This window comes from Labeo rohita, unplaced genomic scaffold (genome assembly GCF_022985175.1).
Source record: "Labeo rohita strain BAU-BD-2019 unplaced genomic scaffold, IGBB_LRoh.1.0 scaffold_271, whole genome shotgun sequence".
Classification (NCBI taxonomy): Eukaryota; Metazoa; Chordata; class Actinopteri; order Cypriniformes; family Cyprinidae; genus Labeo; species Labeo rohita.
In genome coordinates, this window is record NW_026129001.1 from 879 (window position 1) to 25,181 (window position 24,303).

At 32.9% G+C, this 24,303-nt stretch overlaps 1 protein-coding gene across 5 annotated transcripts in view; it reads right to left on the reverse strand.

Annotated features, from left to right (window-relative positions):
* Positions 1-274: 274 nt before the first annotated feature.
* zgc:66433 (uncharacterized protein LOC321250 homolog) overlaps positions 275-24,303 on the reverse strand; it is a 53,999-nt gene continuing 29,970 nt past the window's right edge. For all 5 annotated transcript variants that reach the window (XM_051102654.1, XM_051102651.1, XM_051102653.1 and 2 more), the window contains 11 exons: positions 23,086-23,254; positions 22,796-22,928; positions 20,578-20,736; positions 17,323-17,382; positions 11,136-11,294; positions 10,843-10,942; positions 8,735-9,102; positions 5,234-6,527; positions 2,921-3,045; positions 2,508-2,595; positions 275-1,043 (listed from right to left, as the gene is read on the reverse strand). In XM_051102654.1, the coding sequence (XP_050958611.1) occupies positions 880-1,043; positions 2,508-2,595; positions 2,921-3,045; positions 5,234-6,527; positions 8,735-9,102; positions 10,843-10,942; positions 11,136-11,294; positions 17,323-17,382; positions 20,578-20,736; positions 22,796-22,928; positions 23,086-23,254 (2,819 nt within the window). In that variant the 3' untranslated portion in view covers positions 275-879. The remainder of the gene's footprint in view (positions 1,044-2,507; positions 2,596-2,920; positions 3,046-5,233; positions 6,528-8,734; positions 9,103-10,842; positions 10,943-11,135; positions 11,295-17,322; positions 17,383-20,577; positions 20,737-22,795; positions 22,929-23,085; positions 23,255-24,303) is intronic.

Sequence of the window (24,303 nt, forward strand, 5' to 3'; positions counted from 1 at the left end):
TATTATAAATAGCCACCTTGCTAAGTGTAAATAAGAGTAAATAGCTTAAAAAATGTGAATAACCCGTTAAACAATGTTTGTACTTTTTATTATTTCGGCACATGTTGTACATGTGGTTTTTACATAGATAAACAAAAATACTGGATGTTTTAAATGATACGTTTTGCTCATACTTTATGCTTTTATAATGACAATTCTATGCATTACTACAATCCTAAATAAAAATGTATATAAAAACATCAATAAAGAGGAAGAAAATCTGACAACAGTGTCGGTAGATGGATCAAATAAACATGGCTCCATTTTATTTTTCTTGATTTTTTTTTTTTGTACTTCACATTTTATGTACAAGTCACAAAACTGTGCACGTAAATACAAAAATACATAAAACATACAAGAGTGAGATAAATAAATACAAAGACACCTTCAGCTCCATTCATGATAACTGTGTTACTAACTTGACAGTCTATAACGTAACATAGCAAAGTTACTTAATAAAGAGCGGTGACGGTATCCATACAGTCCTACGTAAAAGCACAGCTTTAATGGTGGCGCAATTTTTTGGAATGTTTGTTCTTTTTGTATGTAAAACTCGTTTGAATTTTTTTCCTCAGTTTGAATGACCTGAACTCTGACCTGTGACATAACAGTCTGTTTGAAAAAATGTAAATGTCTTTTGATGCAAACCAAATTCTAACACAAATGCAAAGCCCCAGTCTACTGTGCATCCATATCCTTCATGACGCCAAAAAACATTAATGACACAGGCTGATTAAGCAAAATTAGGCTGTATATGGTTTCTATTACTGCTCACATGTATTGCTTATGTGTATGTAAATATAAAGGAGAATTATGAAGTCCATATGCCAGCGTGGCCTTTCACTGAACAATTTGAGGCATTTCACTCCATGCTTTAGCTTTCTTCTTAGCGAGAGCCAGCCAGGGAGGCTCATCTTGGGACAAAGGTGCAGTGGACGGGTTAGCAGTTCTCTTACTTTCCTTCTCTACCATGGATGTGTTGGACAGTTCAAGGGAGCAGAACACTGTTCATTCAAAAACAACAGGTCACATATTGATCTTCATTTATACTTTATTCCTTTAGTTTATGTATTATATCATTTATGCAATTATATAGGTCTGTCACACACACTGCCGGTCAAAAGTTTTCAAATATTTTGAAAGAAGTCTCTTATGCTGCCCAAGTTGCATTTATTTGTTTAAAATACAGTAGAAACAGTAATATTGTGAAATATTATTACAATTGAAAATAATTTCTTTCTATTTTATAGTGTTTTAAAATGTAATTTATTCCTGTGATGCAAAGCTGAATTTTCAGCATCATTACTCCAGACTTCAGTGTCACATGATCCTTCAGAAATCATTCTAATATGCTGATTTTTTGCTTGAGGAATATTTATAATTATTATCAGTGTTGAAAACACCTGTGCAGCTTCATATTTTTGTGAAAACTGTTTGTTTTCACAAGGTTTGCGGTTAGTAAAATTTGAAGAAATAAAAAGAAATGAATACTATTGTTCAGAAAAGGTGCATTAGATTGAACAAAAGTGACCTACTGGCAGTTTTAGTTTAATTTTCAAAGTATCTTCTTTTCAGTTATTTAAATCATTTAATATTTTTATATTCAAAATTTTATACCTAAAACATCATTTTATAAATTTGTTTGCATGCATGCCACCTCTGAGACTCATTATACAAATGAAAATAAGCCTACAAGCTACTTTTTTGTTCTTCTGTGCCACCTCTGTAGTACAAATTAATTTTGCTAACACTGATTTCATTTGAAATTTAGAAAAGCTTATAAAATATATTTAAAAAAGAATGGCATAAAAGATGACATACTTTTAATAAAGTTAAAAAAATGCCATTACAAAGGTAAAAACAAAATTCCCCTCTAATTCACTTTAAGGAGTCCAATATCACCTCGTAATGGGAAGGCTAATTTTTGATCAGATTTGTAATATTTTTTTCAAGTTAGACGCACAAGTGCTCCTAACGAGAAAAGTAAGCGTAGAGCACTGATGGATTTATTGCATTTTGGGGGAAACAATAATCAGTTTTTATAATAAATCTCTGGAAATTAAAATCTGGATTTACTTTTTTTATGTTATTATAACCTAAAGATGCTATGTGAAAGTTTGAAACAGAAAATATGGATTTTTCATCTAGCCACTTTCATGGTAAAGAAAACACATTTTTACTCAAATTGGATTTATAGCGTTTTGGAACCAAACTCTTCATTTATTTATATAGAAAATATAGACAGTTACAGTAAATATCCGCTAGGGGGCAGACATTTATTGACATAAATTTCCTTCTCCATCTGAGTTTAGAACATAACCTCATGCTATTAAGAGATTAAAATCGTGTTTTTTATGAGTTTTGCAGGTCATTGCACTTTTTAGACTAAACAGAATAAATCTAAATCCATAAGAGCTTTTGCTATGTAAGGCCATGACAGTGAATGATACTAATGGAGAAATTATTACCTTGTAAAGGTGAACATGGCTGTGCCAGTTGCTCTTTGGGGATTGGATTTGATAAACTGGACGGTGAATCCGGTCTTTTGACATCCCCCTGAGAACAAGTAAACACATTTTATAAATGAGGGAAAATAAACAATATTTGAGAGATTAACACAAAACATCTGTAGCTAATACAAATTGCCACAAAGAGTCAGCGTCCTAACTGTTTGTTTGATTCATTTCACTTCTTTAGATCTTTCCAGAATGCTACATTTTCCCAAGCTGCAACATGCAGAGATGACTAAGTAGGATATATGTGTGAATATGATTGTCCTGTTGTTTCATGATGCTAAGATACAGTTTTCAAACACCACCTTGAGAAGCGGGCAAGATTTTACATGACATATTTATTAATTATATGAGGCAACAGCACAGACCTGTGAGGGAAGTTTCTCTGGAGAGCTTTCTGGTGAGTTCTCGATGAAGTTCCTCTGCTTCTGTCTGGCCACTGAGATCCAGCTCGGAGACTCGGTGCTACCAACAGATATTCTTCCCACTGTATCTGAAAAAGGACATAAAATATGCATCATATTATATATTATGATACTTTTTTTGCTTATGTTATGCTACACAATAATATAACAACCCACTTTTTAAGATCCAATCAAAAGCTGTTCAATGAAAGCCCTGCCCTGTAATATTTAAAGTATTCTTTCTAAATATTCTCTTTCGCTCTGAAACTATTTAAATTTACACAATAATAAATTTATAAATAAATACATTTCCTAAAGTGAATGCACTAAAAAGCAATTTTATAGATGTTGTAAGTGTATTATTTTCAACTACAAAATACTGAATTATTCAATAATAATTATTAATTAAAATTAATTATAATTAAACATAATTTATTAAAATAATTAGAATTTGTAATATATCTGATCATCCCTTCAACCTTAGAAGATAATTATTTTGTATTTTTATTTAATTTTATATATTATTTTACATTAATTTAATGCTAAGAATTTAAATTAAATCTGCAATAAAATACTTGAATTTATGGCAATAGTATGGTACAGTAAAAAATAACAGACCCTTAAATGACTTTACGTTTAACTTTAATTTAAATTAATAATAATTATAATTAAACTAAATTTTAAATGATTCAAATAATTAGTATTTTGTCCTGTTTCACAGTGAAAATATCTGATCATCCTTTCAAGATAGATTAACTTCAAAAGCAAAATACTTTTATTTATTTTTTTTATTTTATATTTATTTAATTTTTATAATTTACAGTAATAGTATAGTAAAAAAGTAACGCAAGACCTTTAAATGACTTTACATTTAACTTTAATTAAAATAATAATTATAATTAAACTACATTTTAAATTATTAAAATAATTAATATTTTGTCATGTTTTGCAGTAAAAATATCTGATCATCCTTTCAAGATAGATTAACTTTAGAAGCAAATTATTTTATAATTTTATATTTTATTTATTATTTTGTATTAATTTAATAATTGAAACTAAATCTGCAATTAAATAACTGAATTTATAGTTGCAGTATACTAAACGTAACTTTTAAATGACTTTCCATTTAACTTGAATTAAAATGAATAATAATTATGATTGAACTACATTTTTAATTACTTAAATATTTAGTATTCTGTCGTTTTGCAGTAAAAATATATTATCTTCTCTTCAAGATAAATTAACTTCAGAAGCAAAATAATTTTATATTTTTATTTAATTTTATATATTATTTTATATTAATTTAATGATAACAATTTAAACTAAATCTGCAATGAAATGACTGAATTTATAGTAATAATACAGTATAGTAAAATGGTTACACGAGACCTTTAAATGACTTTCATTTAACTTGAATTAAAATTAATAATTACAATTAAACTAAATTGTCTAACTTCAGAAGCAAAATTATTTTGTATATTTTTGAATTTTATATTTAATATATTATTTAATATTAATTTAGTGATGATAATAATTTAAATTAAATCTGCAACAAAATAACTAAACTTATAGTAATAGTACAGTTTAATAAAAAAGTAACATGAGACCTTTAAATGACTTTACATTTAACTTGAATTAAAATGAATAATAATTATAATTATTTATAATTTTAAATTATTAAAATAATTAGTATTTTGCCCTGTTTTGCAGTAAAAAATCTCATTATCCCTTCAGCATAAATTAACTTCAGAAGCAAAATTATTTTATATTTTTATTTTATTTTATTTTATTTTATTTTATTTTATTTTATTTTATTTTATATATTATTTTAAAATAATTCAATGGTAATAATTTAAATTAAATCTGCAATAGAATAATTGAATTTATAGTATAGTATAGTAAAAAAAAAGAAAAAAAAATGATATAAGATCTTTAAATGACTTTGCATTTAACTTTAATTAAAATTAATAATAATTATAATTTATATAATAATTATAATTTATAGTAATAGTATAGCATAGTAAACAAGTACATAAGACCTTTAAGTGACTTTACATTTAACTTCAATTTAGTAAAGAAACTAACTGATCATTTATAAGAAAAGTATTTTATTTATTTTGCAACTCGGGTAAATTTATCTTGTTTTGAGGATTTAAAAATATCTTTACTGTAAAACAGAACAAAATAATGATTAAAATTGCACAATTTTTTAAAATGTATTTATTTATTTATTTTTGCATGTATAAACACAATCAGCTTTTTTAATAATGGCGGTACCTGGGATTTTCCTGGCCGACATCACAGTGTCAGCTAGCAGATCAGGCTTCTTTGGCAAGATGGGCTTCCTGCTGCTCTGGTCATGGTCCGGGGTCTCCTGCGCCCCTGAAGACTCTGTTTGCGTGGGGCTCCAAGGCGATTCTCCCTCTAAACCATAGCGGTGCATGACCGGAGTCTTTCTCAAGCGCACTCCAAACGGGTTCTCCGGTGTCGACTCTTTTTGCACAAGGGGCGTCTCTTTCTGCACAGGAAGTGTTGGGGAACTCTGAGCTCGGGCTGGTTTGGGTTGTTCTTCTTTTACAGGAGTAACAACTTCAGTTGTTTGGGGAGTTTCATTAGAAGCATTAGCCTCTTTAGTCTCTTGTGGCACCGGTGAGATGGCCTGGGACTGTTCTTGGGTGACTCCAGAAGCCAATGACCTTTGCCATGCAGGGGCGATGGTAAACCGAGGTCGAACTTGCTCAGAAACACCCTCAAGTTTTTCTGAAGGCACTTCCTGAGGCTCACCAGACTCATCTAAGTTGTTGGGCTCAGGTTCTTCTTCCTGCTCTACAGGAGACATTGAAGCACTGGAGAACTGAGAAGGGAGAATTGGACTCTCTAGCACAGAAGACACTGTAGAAACAATCACCTCAACAGGCGTCTCTAGTGGGGCTTCAGGCTCCTCACTGGTCTCCGTTGAGCTCCAGACATCATCTCTGACGGTTTGATCAGATTCAGGAATGATCTCAACATTGACCGTAGATGATTCTCTTTGGTCACCTGATGTCTCATCTTTCTCAGGCTCTGGAGAACCTCTCTGTCCTTCAACCTCTTGATGTTCAACATCATTAGTAGATTCTTGGTGTACCTCAGGTTCCACCACCGCCAATTCGTCATCTTCATCTCCAGAATCTTTGGTTTCCCTCTCCAATTCAGCTTCTTCCTCAACATCTTCATCGACCTCATCTTCATCTTGTTCTTTCACATTTACTGCAAAAGCTTCTGTAGATTCTATTAACACATCATCCTCTTTGGCACTCTCAGCCTTGTCTGCTTGTTTCTCAACATCAGGTTCAGGCACTTGGTGACTTGCGTCGACAGACTCTTCCTCAGCAGATTCTGGCACCTCCAGCAGCTCTTCCTCCTCTGTGGTCTCCTCTGAGATCTCCTCCGAATCCACAGAGGACTCTGAAAGTGAGTCAGGCAGAGGAGCCTGTTCCTTTTGGGTCACCATTGGCTCTGAGGAATCGAGAAGATCTTTGTTGTCTTCCTCAAGCTGAGCAACTACGGTTTCAGTATTTATGCATTCCACCTACAAAAAGGAAGCACAGATAGTTACAACTGAATTTATGTAAATGTAGATCAATGACATTATGGCACTTTAGTGTCTCAAAAATACATTTAAAATTAAAACTTATATATAAATGCACATACAATTTCTGACTTAATATTCATTCAATTTTAATATATTTGAGGGGCATAAAAAAAACAAAAAAAACAGAAGCCTTGCATGACAACTGCCTAAATAAAAAAAATATATTATTCTTATTGAGTAGTTTGGCATGATGCTTTAAAACTAAATAGGAAATTATATAAAAAAATAAAATAAAATTATATCATAGAGAAGACCCCCCATGACTGTATGTAAAGGTCAATAACTATAATAATTTCAGATAATTTGACCTTTTTATGTTTTTTTTTTCTATTTGAATATATTTTAAAATATAATTTATTCCTGTGATTTCAAAGCTTAATTTTTTTTAACATCACTACTCCAGACTTCAGTGTCACATGATCCTTCAGAAATCATTCTAATATGCTGATTTGCTGCTCAAAAAACATTTATTATTATTATTATTATTATTATTATTATTATTATGTTGAAACAGTTTTTTTATTTTATTTAATTTTATATATTATTTTATAACAATTTAATGGTAATAATTTAAATTAAATCTGCAATAGAATAATTAAATTTATAGTATAGTATAGTAAAAAAAGTGATATAGACCTTTAAATGACTTTACATTTAACTTTATTTAAATTATTAATAATTATAATTTATATAATGATTATAACTGATAGTAATAGTATAGTATAGTAAACAAGTACATAAGACCTTTAAGTGACTTTACATTTAACTTTAATTTAGTAAAGAAAATAATTGATAATTTATAAGAAAAAGTATTTTATTTATTTTGCAACTCAGGTAAATTTATCTTGTTTTGAGGATTTAAAAATATCTTTACTGCAAAACAGGACAAAATAATGATTAAAATCGCTCAGTTTTTTTAAAATGTATTTATTTATTTATTTATTTTTGCATGTACTCAAATATACACTACTAGTCAAAAGTTTTTTTACGTTTTTTTATGTTTTTAAAGAAGTTTCTTCTGCTCACCAAGCCTGAATTTATTTGATCCAAAGTACAGCAAAAACAGTAACATTTTAAAATAGTTTTACTATTATTTTACTGTTTTCTATTTGAATATATTTTAAAATATAATTTATTCCTGTGATTTCAAAGCTGAATTTTCAGCATCATTACTCCAGACTTCAGTGTCACATGATCCTTCAGAAATCATTCTGATATGCTGATTTGCTGCTCAAAAAACATTTTTTATTATTATTATTATTATTATTATTATTATTATTATTATTATTATTATTATTATTATTATTATTTCTTTGATGAATAGAAAGTTCAGAAGATCAGAATTTATCTGAAACAGAAATCTTTTGTAACATTATAAATGTCTTTATCATCACTTTTGGTCAATTTGAAGCATCCTTGCTAAATAAAAGTATTAATTTCTATAATCCTCCAAGCTATTGAATGGTATAGTGTATAATGTTACAAAAGCATTTTATTTCAGATAAATGCTGATCTTTCTATTCATTAGGGAATCCTGAAAAAAATTACTCAAATGTTTTAAATATTGATAATAATAATAAAAATGTTTCTTGAGCAGCAAATCAGCATATTAGCATTATTTCTGAAGGATCATGTGACACTGAAAACTGGAAAATTTAGCTCTGATCACAGAAATAAATTACATTTTAAAATGTATTCAAACAGAAAGCAGTTATTTTAGTCAAATATTTCACAATATTAATGCTTTTGCTGCTTTTTTTTTATCAAATAAATGCAGGCTTGGTGAGCAAAAGAGACTTCTTTAAAAAAAATCTTACTGTTCAAAAACATTTGACTGGACGTGTAGAAAAAAAAAAAAAAAAAAAAAAAAAAAAAAAAAAAAAATACTACTTATAACTATTTTGAAATAATCCGAAATATATATTTTAAAACATTTTTTTAAAACATCCAAATAATAATTAAGATATGTAAATGTATTTAATGTATATGATCAAGTTGATGATGATACCATATGACTACTTTAAAGTCATAACATTTAAAATCATACAAAAGATTTTCAAACCTAACATGAACATTTCTAGGAACTTTTTCCTGCTTATCTCATTGTTTCATTCTTCTTGAAAATGTCACTGAATGTGCTGTACCTCACTCTGCTGCATGTTCTCATGCTCCAGTGCTAGTCCTGACGCAAGAGGGCTCTTCAGGGAGCTCAACACTTCCTCCAACAGTGACCCCTGCTCCTCAGGAACGACCTCACATCCTGTGTCCAACAAGAAATCATCAGCCTGCAGCTCAAGTGTTACTGGAGTCTCCCAAGAGGATTCTGGGACCTCAGATTTGGGGACGTGATCGTCACCAGGAACATGTTCCTCCCCTTCAGAGACATCTCCAGCTGAGACAGAGGATGTCGGAGAGGTTTTTTGAGAGCGGCCAGAGTCGGTCACGTCCTCTTCCTCGTGTTCAGAAGCGGATGACTCACGGTCTGAATCATTCACCTGTTCAACGGGCAAATCTAGACCAAATTGAACAGAAAAAACATTTTTGAAATAATGTAATAAAATATTAAAATATGTGACCCTAGGCCACAAAAATTAGGGTAAATTTTTTGAAATTGAGATTTACACATCATCTGAAAGCTGAATACGCTTTCCATTGAAGTATGGTTTGTTAGGATTGGACAATATTTGGCTGAGATACAACTATTTGAAAATTTGGAATATGAGGGTGCAAAAAAAATCAAAATACAAAAAAAAAAAAAAAAATCACCTTTAAAGTTGTCCAAATTAAGTTCTTAGCAATGTATATTACTAATCAAAAATCAAGTTTTGATATATTTACACTAGGAAATTTACAAAATATCTTCATTGAATATGATCTTTACTTAATATCCTATGATTTCTTGCATAAACTGCAAAATTCATAATTTTGACCCATACAGCGTATTTTTGGCCAATGCTACAAATATACCTATGCTACTTATGACTGGTTTTATGATCCAGGGTCACATATAAAATAAGTGTTTTCTATTAAAAAAAAAGTTTTAATATAATTAATAATAAAAAATATTTATTTACGTATTTATTTATGCATGCATGTTTATGAATGTCACATCACTTTAATTTGGCCGACAAATATTTTTATGTTATTTTTAATTATTGTAACTTAATTTTCTAAAAAGTTTTATACTTAATAAAAACATAAATAAATAAATATTATTAGAATCTAATTGCAAGTACTTTATTTTTTAAACCAGATTACATCAATCAGTTAGTAATCAGTTACTGCCCAGCCCTGCATAGTCAATTATTATTATGACATTAATATTTCTTAAAGGAGAAGTCCACTTCCAAAACAAAGAAGTACATATAATGTACACACCCCCTTGTCATCCAAGATGTTCATGTCTTTCTTTCTTCAGTCGTAAAGAAATTTTTTATTTTTTTTTCAGGAAACATTTCAGGATTTTTCTCCATATAATGGACTTCATTGGTGCCCCGATTTTGAACTTCCAAAATGCAGTTTAAATACGGCTTTAAAGAACTCTAAACAATCCCAGCCGAGGAAGAAGGGTCTTATCTAGCAAAACGATCAGTCATTTTCATTAAAAAAAAAAAAATACAATTTAAATACTTTTTAATCTCAAACACTCGTCTTGTCTTGCTCTCCCTGAGCATCCTACATCACTGCAGAAGTACCGACCCAGTCTTTGCAAAGTGAACATGCAAAGAAGATCAAACACCCTTAACAAAAAGGTAAAACAGGGATAAAGGCTGATTCTGAACTTGAGGGAGAAGATGAGATGGGAATTTTTCAACATACCCTAACTGTCATGACCTGGAAAAAAAAAACAGTCCAGGCAGAGAAAGACAAGACAAGCATTTGGCACTAAAAAGTATATAAATTATATTATTTTTATTAAAATAACTGATCGTTACGCTAGATAAGACCCTTCTTTCTCGGCTGGGAACGTTTACAACCGCATTTGGGATCGTTTGAAGCTGCATTTGAGTTGCATTTTGAAAGTTCAAAATTGGGGCACCATATCAGTCCATTACATGGAGAAAAATCCTGAAATGTTTTCCTCAAAAAACAATTTCTTTACGAGTGAAGAAAGAAAGATATGAACATCTTGGATGACAAGGGGGTGAGTACATTATATGTGAATCTTTGTTTTGGAAGTGGACTTCTTTAATATTGCTGGATGAAATACATTAATTTTTACCAACAAAAACTAATTTTAAGGATCAGGTACCTTTATGTTCTCCAATACTTGTAACCATCCGTAGTTTGTCCTCTGTGTCTCTGAGCAGAACTCTTTCCCTCAGGTCTCTTCTCTTGTCCAACATTTGCCTCTAAACACGAATAAGCACAGTTCAGTTCTGCTGCTAAGACAAACAGATGACATTTTTTTCCATTTTGGATTCCTGTAAGGCTTAAAAAGACAACTTAAACGAGAATAAAACATCACTAACAGCTTGTTGGCATGATATGATAAGACCCCTTAGATAATTAAAGCGTGTGAATGGTTAATGTGACGAATCTTACGCTGGCAGGCTTTCTCTTGGCACAAGCGTTGGCTTTGACAGCGATGCGGTGACGGGCAGCTGAGCTGTCTAAGCAGGAGACGGAGCTGGCGGGCAGACTGAAGTCTGCCGGGACGGACCCCTGAGGGGTGCCGGGTCTTGAAGAAGCTTCATAAGACATCTTTATATAATGGAGGAAGACAAGAAAGACAGGCATTAGTGAGTCTGGATTAGTTCAATAAGATGTGTAATTTGTTTACAATTTGTTTTAATAGAAAATAATGGTACTCTTTAAAATTCTTTCAAACCACTTCTCCACCATATTTGGGTTACAGTTTGAAATAGACGGTCGTATTCAAAGCATTTCCTTCCAACCCTTAACCACCGAAAAAAAACAGAGTGGCATCATGACAGCAGAATAAATTCTTGTTTGGGGTCACTCATGCACACAGCATGAACCGTAATATAAAAACACACAACCAGCCACCTTCACCACCACTGACTCATCATGAGCAATTATGATGATTGTCCTTAGCTATTTCCTTTCAGGAAGTAATGCAAACAAAAGCCTCTCCAGCAGAAACAACTGAAGATTATGTTGGCAATGTTGCGACTGCTTGTCCTTACTGCTGTATAAGCACTGTTTCTTACTTCAGAGACTCAGATCTGCATCACTAATACCAGGTCTTGATTTTTAAAGTCTGCTTGCTTTTAAAACTATTATTATTATTTAAATAATTCTCTAATTGAAGGTAGGTTTCTTGCATATTTTTTATACTCACATTCTAAACAATTTATGTCTGGTATTATTGCCTACTACAGTAAAATATACCTTACAGTTGATATCAAAAGTTTACATACACCTCACAAAATATGCAAAACATTTATTTTACCAAAATAAGAGGGATCATACAGAATGCATGTTATTTTTGTATTTAGTTCTGACCTGAATAAGACATTTACATAAAGCCCACAAGATAAAATAATAGTGACCCCGTTCAAAAGTTTACATACTCTTGACACTTAATACTGTGTTGTTACCTGAATAATCCACAGCTGTGTTATTTTGTTTAGTGATAGTTGTTTATGAGTCCCTTGTTTGTCCTGAACAGTTAAACTGCCCGCTGTTCTTTAGAAAAATCCTTTAGATCCCACAAATTCTTTGGTTTTTCAGCATTTTGTGTATTTTAACCCTTTCCAACAATGACTGTATGATTTGTAGATCCATCTTTTAACACTGAGGGACCCATATACAACTATTACAGAAGGTTCAAACACTCACTGATGCTTCAGAAGGAAAAAAAAAACAATACATTTAAGAGGCGAGGGGTGAAAACTTTTGGTAAGAATGAAAATGAGCAAATTCGTCTTATTTTGCCTAAATATCATATCTTTTTTATTTAGTACTGCCCTTCAGAAGCTACAGAAGATACTTACATGTTTCTCTGAAGACAAAATAGGTTAAATTTACCCTGATCTTCAAATTCAAAAGGTTTTCACCCCCGGCTCTTAATGCATTGTGTTTCCTTCTGGAGCGTCAGTGAGTGTTTGAACCTTCTGTAATTGTTGCATATGAGTCCCTCAGTTGACCTCAGTGTGAAAAGATTGATCTCAAAATCATACAGTCATTGTTGGAAAGGGTTCAAATACACAAAAAAAGCTGAAAAACTAAAGTATTTGTGGGACCTGAAGGATTTTTCTGATGAACAGCGGGCAGTTTAACTGTTCAGGACAAACAAGGAACTCATAAACAACTATCACTAAACAAAAAACTAAATCAAAAACAAACAAACAAACAAAAAAAACAGCTGTGGATCATTCAGGGAACAACACAGTATTAAAAATCAAGTGTATGTAAACTTTTGAACTGGGTCATTTTTTTAACTTTTCAACTATTATTTTTCTCTTGTGGACTATATGTAAATGTCTTTTATGTAAAATATCTTATTCAGGTCAGTACTAAATAAAACATAACATGCATTTTGTATGATCCCTCTTATTTTGGCAAAATAATTAACATTTTGAAGATTCTGCAAGGTGTATGTAAACCTCAACTGTAAGTATTCTTCATGAAGCTTATGAAGTATGGAAGCTTGTTTCCACCATTTTTGAAACAATAAAAAGGTAATTGTGACTTTTTAAATCACACAATATGGACATTTTATTCCCTGTATTTTTGAGTTTAATCTCGTTTTTCTTGAAATTCTGAGAAAAAACAGAGATATAAACCCATAATTGCAAGAAATAAATTTACAATTCTGAGAAGAAAAGTCTGAATTGTGAGAAAAAAGTGATAATTGTAAAAAAATAACGTCACAATTACCTTGTTTTATTTTTTATTGTGCAGCAGAAACAAACAAACAAACACACTTGTGAGATGTACATTAAACCTAAAACTAAAACTAAAAAAAATATATATATATAAATTCTGAATTTATATCATGCAATTCTGACGTTTTTTTAGAAGTTCTGAGATTTCTGAAGAAGTCACAATTAAAAGGCATAAAAAGTCAGAACTGTAAATGATATATAAAAAAGGTTGCAATTACCTTTTTTATTATTTTATTTCATGGCAGAAACAGGCTTCAATACAAAGGAAAGCATTAACTTTAGATGAACAGTTTTTAAAAATGTAAAAAAACGAACATTAAAGGGATAGTTCACCCAAAAATAAAAACGCTCTCATTAATTATTCACCCTCATGTCGTTCCAAACCTTTAAGACCTTTGTTCATCATCAGAACACAAATTAAGATATTTTTGATGAAATCCGAGAGCTTTCTGACCCTACACAGACAGCAACACAACTGACACTTCAGAAAGGTAGCAAGGACATCCTTAAAATAGTCCATGTGACATCAATGCTTCAACCTTTAATTTTATGAAACTACAAGGATACTTTTTGTGTGCACAGAAAACAAAAATAACAACTTTATTTCTTCTCTTCCATGTCAGTCTTTATCTTAATTTGTATTCCCGAAGATAAACAAAGGAAAGTCTTACAGATTTGGCACGACATGAGGGTGAGTAGTTAATGACAGAATTTTCATTTTTGGGTGAACTATCCCTTTAACATGCTTTTAATTGTGCAGTACGTCAGATACTTGTGTGAATGAGTTCTAAGCGAGACAGCCATGTGTTTGTGCTGTGCTCAGGTCCAGCTTGGCAGCCGTTTTGACCCAGATTGCTGGAATATCCCATTTCCAGCAGACAGCCAGGCTGCGAGGGTGAACCACTGGAATGCTTTTCAGACCACACGCCTACTTCACTCGTAACCCCTGCAGTCAAGGACAGCCAGCATTCAACAATACTGTCAAGTTTCACAAGTAATTAACTAATATGGGTTTTAATGGCCGATGCTGATATGATAACTAGAGAGCAGGGTGCCAATAAATACTTCAACTTTAATATGGAAAATCAGAGATATTTCTGGAATGTAAACACGTTTTTACAATTGTATCCACTTTTTTTTTTTTTTTTTTTTTCATCAATTTAATAATTTACTTGTTTTCTTATTTAATCGGCCCTGAGCCATTAATACATATTTCAAATTCTTTTTTTACTTTTTTTATTGATATTTCTTATTGGTTTTCATATATAGGTATAATGTAAAATGTTTCTTGACCAGCAAATCAGCATATTAAAATGATTTCTGAATGATCATTTGACATTCACACAATCACAGCATCACAGAAATAAATTATATTTTAAAATAAGTTATTTTAAAAAAGGGTTATTTTAAATTGTAATAATATTTCACAATATTACTCTTTTTACTGCATTTTTGCTCAAACAAATGCAGCATGGTGAGCATAAGAGACTGCTTTAAAAAAAATAAAAATCTTACTGAACTCAAACTTTTGAATCGTAGTGCACAAAAATGAATCCCCATTTAAAATATCTGACAGTATTTCTCACATTTCTCACTAAAAACCCAATTTTTTCAAAACAGGCCCTGGTTCAGCTCAAAGCATTGCATAACACAAACACATGATAGCTATTTTAAGCCTGGCAACAAGACCAATCCAAAAGTGCATGTTTTTCAGTGGTTTGGGATTGTTTTGGAGTAGTTTGGATAGGTGCTGTTGTCGTGCGAGAAATGCGTGTGTCATAGAAAAGCCCTTTAAATGCACAGACTGAACACTTGTTTCACTTTTATTTGAAATTCAAATATAACTTTCGACTGGATACAAGCAGTATCCTCCTCTCTAATGTCTGTGTGTCAAATGGCCCCTGACTCTGAAAGCACTTGTTCTGAATACATGTCAGTATCTGTCAGTACCGCTGATAACACAACACTGAACAAATTCTACATGATCCAAACAAGTCAAAACAACAGATAAGGTCACTCTTAATATGAATCTCTCAGCACTGAAAATTCCAAACATGTTACTAGTCTGAATCCACACCCAGAGGTGCTCCATTCAAATGATCTGCAGTGGCCCAAAACATTACTTGAAGACGTAAGTCACATTTACATGTACAAATATTAAGGAATAACCACAAGCAAATATTCTACACCATTTCTCAGAAAAGTCAGGCTATTCACAAATATTTCAACTACAGTCATGACAAGCATGACAAGATTTGAAAAAGTAGTTAGCTACATGACAAGCTACAAGCAAAGTGTGTTTCTACTGCTGGACGTCCTCCTTATTTGACCTGTCCATTTCTAAATCTCTACAAACCAGCTGATAAGTTGATTCAGGTGCGTTTGATTAGAAGGAGTCGGAAAATGCGTACGTTGGTGTGCTTCCAGGAACAGGGCTGGGAAACCTTGTAATAGCGTGTTTAGTTGGATCACCGAATGGCTACAAACAATTTGCCTACATGTAGATGCAGCTGTAATTAATTTGCATTGAAATGCATTACATCATCATTCAAAGCATGAGATCGTGCTTACTCTTAAAGGGATAGTTTACTCAAAAATGAACATTGCGTCATCATTCAATCACCCTCATGTTATTCCAAACCCGTAATTTTAATTCATCTTTGAAACACAAATTAAGTAAATTTTAATGAAAACTGGGGGATTTCTGTTCCTCCGTTAAAAGTGCGTTTTCACAAAACGTTATTCATTCAAAAGGCACTGTACAAGTAATCAATATTAATCTAAGTTGTTTAATGATTTCATTCTGAAATGAAACAATCGCTACATATGGTTTATATGATTTACAGATTTTAATTTACGTATTTATTCACATATAAACACTGACCATACACTGCCATTTAAAAGTTTGGGATCAGTAAGTTTTTCTATGTTTTTTAAAGAATTATCGAATGCTCATCAAGGCTGCATTTACGTGGTCAAAAATACAGAAGAAAACAGTAATATTGCAAAATATTATTACAATATGAAATAATGGTTATCTTTGTTAGTATATTTTAAAATATAATTTATTCATGTTATGCAAAGCTGATTTTTCAGCATCATTACTCCAGTCTTTAGTGTCACATCTTCCTTCAGAAATAATTCTAATATGCTGATTTATTACTTTTATTATCAATGTTGGAAACACTTTTTTTGATTCTTTTTTAAGGACTCTTTGATGAATAAAGAGTTAAAAAGAACAGCATTTATTCAAAATAGAAATCTTTTCCCCTCAGGTTCCCAAATATTATGCCGCACAACTGTTTTCAACATTAATAATAAATCAGTACATTAAATAATTTCTGAAGGATCATGTCACACTGAAGACAGGAGTAATGATGCTGAAAATTCAGCTTTGCATCACAGGAATAAATTACATTTTAAAAAAATATTCCCATAGAAAACAGTTATTTTACATTGAAATAATATTTCAGAATATTACTGTTTTTTTCTGGATTTTTGATCAAACATATGCAGTCTTGATGAGCATAAGAAACTTCTTTAAAAAAAATATTTAAAACCGTACCGATCACAATGGCAGTGTAGCACATGAAATACAGTAAATGCCAGCTCAAATGTGCTTGTTTGACGTGAAAATCGATAAATTTTAGCATTATCAATCATTAATCTTACATGTGATGCAAGTACGGCTGAGCTTGCTTACCAAGGTTTCATTAAAAATATCTTCATATGTGTTTTGAAGATGAACGAAAGTCACACAAGTTTGGAAATACATGATAGTGAGCAAATAATGACAGAGTTATCATTTTTGGGTGAACTGTCCCATAACCACAAGTATTCCACATATGTGTCATGTGATTTATGTGTGCTTGAGTCACCTGATCATCTTCACTGTCTGAAGTCTCCATGCTCAAGGAACTCTGGGTCAAATCCACTGACTGCAATGATAAAGAGAAAACATGTTTTCCTTAATAAATGATTACCTAATCAGCAAAATCATTTTACCTTACCAATTACAAGAAAATTGTATATATCACAGTTTGCTCACCTAAAATACATTTTCACTTGTTTTCATAGTCTGGTTTAAAATCTCAAAACTTACTCCCACTATGAGATTTTCTAAATTAAAGAACAGCTTTGGTCTCGCTGTGCTCAAGTTCAGAGAAGGTGAGGACAGGGACTGTGTACATCTCTGAAGAGATTTGAGGGGAGGCAGGTACAGCAAGGGGAACGGCACTGCACCTAATCCTGTTAGAGTACTCAGCAGGGAGCTTCCTGTCTTTTCAATCATTCCCCGTGAAGTCTGAGGCTCTTACACGCTTTTCACGAAGCCAAAAATACCCAGGCATGCAGAGCACGTTCTCACAGTGTGTCTGATTGCTTGACTTTGTATATAGTTCAGTTTGGTGATGAAAGCACAATGTGGTTATGAGAAAACTACTTCAACATGTACAGAGTTGCCTAAAAGTTTGTGAACCCTTTTGAATTTTCTATATTTTTGCATAAATATGACCAAAAAGTTAATCAGATTTCCTGAAAGTTAACAAAGAGCACCCAATTAAACAAATGAAATGAAAATATGTAGTTTGTCATTTATTTATTAAGAAAAATGGTCCGGTTTTAAATAATTGTGAGTTGCAAAAGTATGTGAATCTCTAGGATTAGCAGTTAATTTGAAGGTGAAATTAGAGTCCATTTGTTCAGAAGTGTTTTCAGTCAATAGGATGACAATTAGGTGTCAGTTTATGCCCTGTTTTATTTAAAGAACAGGAATCTATCAAAGTCTGATCATGTTTGTGGAAGTGAATCATGGCATGAACAAAGTAGATCTCTGAGAACCTTAGAAAAAGTGTTGCTGCTGCTCATCCAGCTAGAAAAGGTTACAAAACCATCTCTAAAGAGTTTGGACTCCACAAATCCACAGTCAGTCATTGTTCAGATTGTGGAGGAAATTCAAGACCACTATTACCCTCCCTAGGAGTGGTCGACCAACAAAGATCACTCCAAAGCAAGACCTGCAAGGTTGCAAAAAAGCTCAGGGTTTTTAAGCACATAAAGGCCTTTCTCACATTGGTTAATGTTGATGAATCCATCATCAGGAGAACACTAAACAACCATGGTATGAATGGCAGAGTTGCACAGAGAAAGCCACAACTTTCCAAAAAAACAAAACAAACAAACAAACAAAAAACACTGCTGTCAGTCTGCAGTTTGCTAAAGATCATGTGGACAAATCAAATGGCTACTGGAGAAATGTTTTGTGGATGAAGACCAAAATAAAACTTTTTGGGTTTAAATAAAAAGTGTTATGTTTGGAAAAAGAAAACCACTTCATTCCAGCATAAGAACCTTATTCCATCTTGAAACATGGTGGTAGTATCATGGTTTGGGCCTGCTTTGCGGCATCTGGGCCAGGACAACTTGCCATCATTGATGGAGCAATTAATTCTGAATTATACCAGCAAATTATAAAGGAAAATGTCAAAACATCTGTCCGAGAACTGAATCTTAGAAGAAAGTGGGTCATGCAGCAAGACAACGACCCCAAGCACACAAGTCATTCTACCAAAAAATGGTTAAAGAAGAACAAGGTTAATGATTTTGAATGCCTGAGTCACAGTCCGGACCTTAATCCAACTGAAATGTGGAAGGACCTGAAGCAAGAAGTTCTTAGGATGAAACCCACCAATATCACAGGGTTCAAGTGTTTCTGTACTGAAGAATGGGCTAAAATTCCTACAAGCTGTTGTGCAGGACTGATCAGCGGTTACAAAAAATGTTACCTGCGGTTATTGCGTCAAAAAGGGGTCACACCGGTTACTGAAAGCAAAGATTCACATACTTTTTGTGTTATATTTATGCAAAAATGTTGAAAATTCTAAAGGGTTCAAAAACTTTCAAGCAGAACTGCGTGTATAAAAATGTGTATTTTAGTGTATATGGGTGTATTTACCATTTTGGTTGCCACTGACGTCTACTGTATGGTCATAAATAAAATAGAAGTCAATGGGAACCAAAACTGTTTGGTCCACAGAAGACAAAAAGTCATTCAGGTGATAATGATGATTATAAATGATGATAGTATTTTTATTTTTGAGTGAACTGTCCCTTTAAGAGTCATCACTTAAAGGCATAGTTCACCCAAAAATTAAAATTCTGTCATTAATTACTCACCCTCATGTCGTTCCAAACCCGTAAGACCTTTGTTCGTCTTCAGAACACAAATTAAGATATTGAAATATGATGAAATTAAATCTGAGAGCTCTCTGACCCTGCATAGACAGCAATGTAACCGAAATGTTCCCAGGCCCAGAAACATAGTAAGGACATCGATAAAATGGTCCATGTTACATCAGTGAGTCGTGGTACTTTTGATAATGGCGGAGGATGTGACTTGGAGGTGAAGAATTGTTGAATAAAATTGTTTAAAGTCGTTTTCATAGCTTTGTAAAATTACGGTTGAACCACTGATGTCACATGAACTATTTTACAGATATCCTTACTATGTTTCTGGGTCTTAAATGGTTGTTACATTGCTGTCTAGGCAAGGTCAGAAAACTCTCGGATTTAATCAAAAATATCTTAATTTGTGTTTTGAGGAAGAACAAAGCTCTTACAGGTTTGGAATGACATGAAGGTGAGTCATTAATGACAGAATTTTCATTTTCAGGTGAACTATCCTTTTAGACATAATATAATCAGAAATCAACATTTCTTTCATTTTTTCATATCAAAAAGCTTTACATACTATGAAAACATGCTTCCAGGGAACTTTAATCAAAACCAGTCAGTCACAGTGAGCGAAGATGCAAGTAGGATAGATATTTTTATTCCAAAACATTGGTACAACTAATGATAAGAGTAAAATGAGTCAAGTCTGTCAAACCTAGTGCAGTTTCTGTTTGTGTGTAGCACCTACAGCTCTGCAGATCCATCAGAAGGATCTCAACATTAAAAATGAATGACTGAAGTTTATTTTTAACAGCGTTTTTGATCATTTCAGTCTGATTTTAAAAGCTTCTGTGACACATTTCAGAAGCTTCAGAGCATTCTACAAATCAAAGCTATATCAGTGCCACAGAAACCCATTTGTACCGTCTAAACCGATGTGAAATAAGTGTAGCGAGGTGTACCGTGTGAGGAGGTGTGGCCAACACAGTGTGGAGGCTGGAATACTCCGGGGGGCTGCAGGGAAGACCGTCATCTTCAGAAAGAGCCCCTGCGTCCTCTCCTTTCCTCCCGCACAGGAGTGACGGAGGAGAGCCTAGACGGATCGCCTGCTTCAGCTGCATCTACAGACAGGACAGAAATGTGACTTATCAATAACTGTTCAAACAGATTAATCACATTATACTACTATTTCAACAGCAAATCAGCATATTCTAATGATTTTAGAAGGATCATGTGACACTTAGGACTGGAGTAAATGATGCTGAAAATGTAGCTTTGCATCCATGCATTCAAAGACCTCTAATAAATTTACTCTGCCTGGCTTCAGCTATTTTTAGATGATCTGCATCTTTCAAACAGTGGCTAATTCCTCTCTTAATGGACTGGTAACTTTCATTGCTGAGCTGCTCTCATGTCTGGCTCAATGACAAAGTGCCTATCCGGTATGTCTACTGGTAATATGTTAACCGCATCAAGAAAGCAACGCTAAGTAGCATTTAATCAATGCCAAGACTCAACTGAGACAAACGTATTTATGAAAGTAGGCCATTAAGGGCATCCGGTGGAGACTTTAAATACTGATACACCATTGATCATGTAAACACACTTAATATTTATAAACAGGCTGTACATCATATACACATTTGTTTAAGGTAATCGTTTTAGTTCACATTTGTTTTGTTTTTATTCTATCAGTGACATTGACAATGATCCCTGCTGTTGAGATTGGGCTGGTGGCAAAACGTCAACAGTGAAAATCTCAGGCTCGTTGTCTTGAGGCTTAGACTTGCTAATTTTAAACCAAAGTCCAGTGGCATCACTAATACTCATTAAAGAAAGAGGACAAGAAAAAAAACATACTTATACATTCCATCTGAGCACACAGAGGACACTTTCCATAGAAATAGTACAAAACAGAGCCTGAAAGTCTTAATCGTTTTTAGTATTTATTACCTAATCAAACTGTCAGTGAAAGGAAATGCTTAAACGAGAAGTCCACTTCCAGAACAACAATTCACAAATAATTTACTCACCCCCTTGTCATCGAAGATGTTCATGTCTTTCTGTCTTCAGTCGTAAAGAAATTATGGTTTTTGAGGAAAGCATTTCAGGATTTTTCTACATATAATGGACTTGATTGATGCTCCAATTTTGAACTTCCAAAACTTAGTTTAAATGCAGCTTCAAAGGGCTCTAAACGATCCCAGCCGAGGAAGAAGGGTCTTATCTAGTGAAACAATCGGTCATTTTTCTCAGAAAATAAAAATTAATGTACTTTTTAAGCACAAAAGGTCGTGTAGCACAGGTTCTGGCATGCTCGTTCACGGCGCTACGTACTATTGAATCATGTCGAAAGGTCACGCGGAACTACAGACCCAGTGTTTAGTGAACGCGCAAAGACTAAGAAAGTGCAAGTAAGTCAAACGCTGTTTACAAACAAAAAGGTACAATGATGTCGGACGATTCTGAAGTTGTTTACTGCTTACACAAACGTTGATCACACTACAAACAAGACAAAACTACAATGCTATAGGTAACAGAAAAGATTAATTCATTGTTTACCCGGGTCTTTAGTCTATGATTAGCTCACCTCACCTCTTATCTGACAAGTTTCGGGTTTGAGTCGTTTGTTTATCACGTGACAGCCCCATAAGCTTAACCCGTGCAGTGTGGGCCAGAAAAATAACTGATTAGTTCATCTCTCGAGTCTTCAGGTTTGAGTCGTTCGTTCATCACATGACAGCCATAAGATGAACGAACGACTCGAAAAACCCGAAGACTCAAAACAGTTCACCTGTTTTGAGTCTTCGGGTTTTTCGAGTCATTCGTTCATATAAATTGTTCTTATAAATGTTATAAATGTATTATCTAAATTATTTATAAATGTATTATTATATTTATAGTGTGGGGTTTGGAATTAGAGACATTTTGAATAACTGAATAAAAAGTTGTTGTTTTTAGCAATAAATACTTCTGTTTGTTGGATGTTGTTGTGAAACAGGACAATGTCAAAATATACTTTTATGATATTTTGTAACACAAATTTGAATATGTCTGATAATTGAATAATGATAATAGTGATAAAAAAGGAAAACAAACAAACAAACAAACAAACAAAAAAAAAAAATTGTAGCTTTACGGTATGACCTTAAAATTAAATTCAATAACAGACTGGAATACCTGTAGAGATTTCACTTTCCCATGAATGCTGTCCTGGGACGCCCCCAGACCATCATTAGTCTCTGATGAGGGTGAATCAGAGACGAAGACACTGTCATGTGACATGGCTTTGTTTCCCAGGCTGATCTTGGATCTTTGAATAAAGGGGGGTAATGTTTACATGTCATATATAATTGGCAAAGTGTAATACTGTCACATGTGAAAATGGGGAAAAAAAAAAGAAAATAGATATATAGTAGAAATGCAGTATAGTGATAAAAATCGAAGCGATTTTAAGTGTATTTCCTCACCCGCGGTCATTGTCGCTGTTGGCGTGGCTGATAGTTGGCTCTGAGGTGTTGACGTCGTCACTCGATTGACTGGCCTTCAAAACACTTTCACTCGATGGTGCAGGACTTTCCTTCCTCTTTTTCTTTACAAAAAAATTCTTGAACGTCTGGAATTTGGACTTCTTCTTCCCTGGATTAAAAACAAAAACATTTAAATGAGCACCACTTGTGAAAGAATCTCATAGGAGAATCTTGAATTCTGAGAGTCTTGCATACAGCAAACACTGAACATATGCTTACAATTAGTCAGTGTTCATGTATGTAAACAAAATAAGTTCAACTGGCAGACAATCATGTTTGCTGGCCCTCAAGTCTTAGAAATTATATACACAGCATGTTTAAACAATACCACTTGCATTGGGGTCAAGATAATAAAATGAGGAGTCCTACTGACCGTGTTAAAGTGTATCTGACAGATTTTTTTCTGATTAGTTGGCTGTGGATTTTTTTGGTGTAAAAATCCTTAAATGGTTTAATACATCCATTAAACTGTGTTTATATAAAATCTATTTAACAAACGTCATTGCAGACCCATAAATATTCCCTCCTGGGTGCTTATGTAACACTAATTTATCTGTAGCTGCCAAGTCCTTATTGTATTATTGAAATGGCTTTATAATTGATCCTCTGTTACTTTTGTTTTAAAGACCCATTTGTTAATAGGCACAGTGAGGTTTAATATTGAATAATTTTACACAACTGAGCCTCTATATCAAATGAAACCACATTTAGTATTAAATAAAGTGATTTCTTAGGTAATCAATGATACAGTTCACTGGAATACAATGAAATTCTTGTTTTCATTATACAGATGCCTTTATGTGTAGCGGCCAATAGAAACAGCCACTAATACGGTATGTATTTTCCATGCATCGTAACTTGTGACTATGACTTCACCTGCAGTGCTTAGATGTAGTGTAGGGGATTTCAGTCGGTTTTAACAATTAGATTATAAACTGATTTTATTCATCCCAAAGGTTAAGAGCCAGAAAGGCTTTAAAAGCCAAAGCAAACATTAAAAGGTCAGTCTCATTCTAGTAAGAAGCCAGTGGTCTTTACAGCTTCGTGAACAATACTGGGATGACGACCTTTATTAGTACAGTCATTCTTTCTACTGAGAACAAACACAATTCTCAGTGATGGCTTGCACTTGTTGTGGGCTGGTTGTTAACAACAACA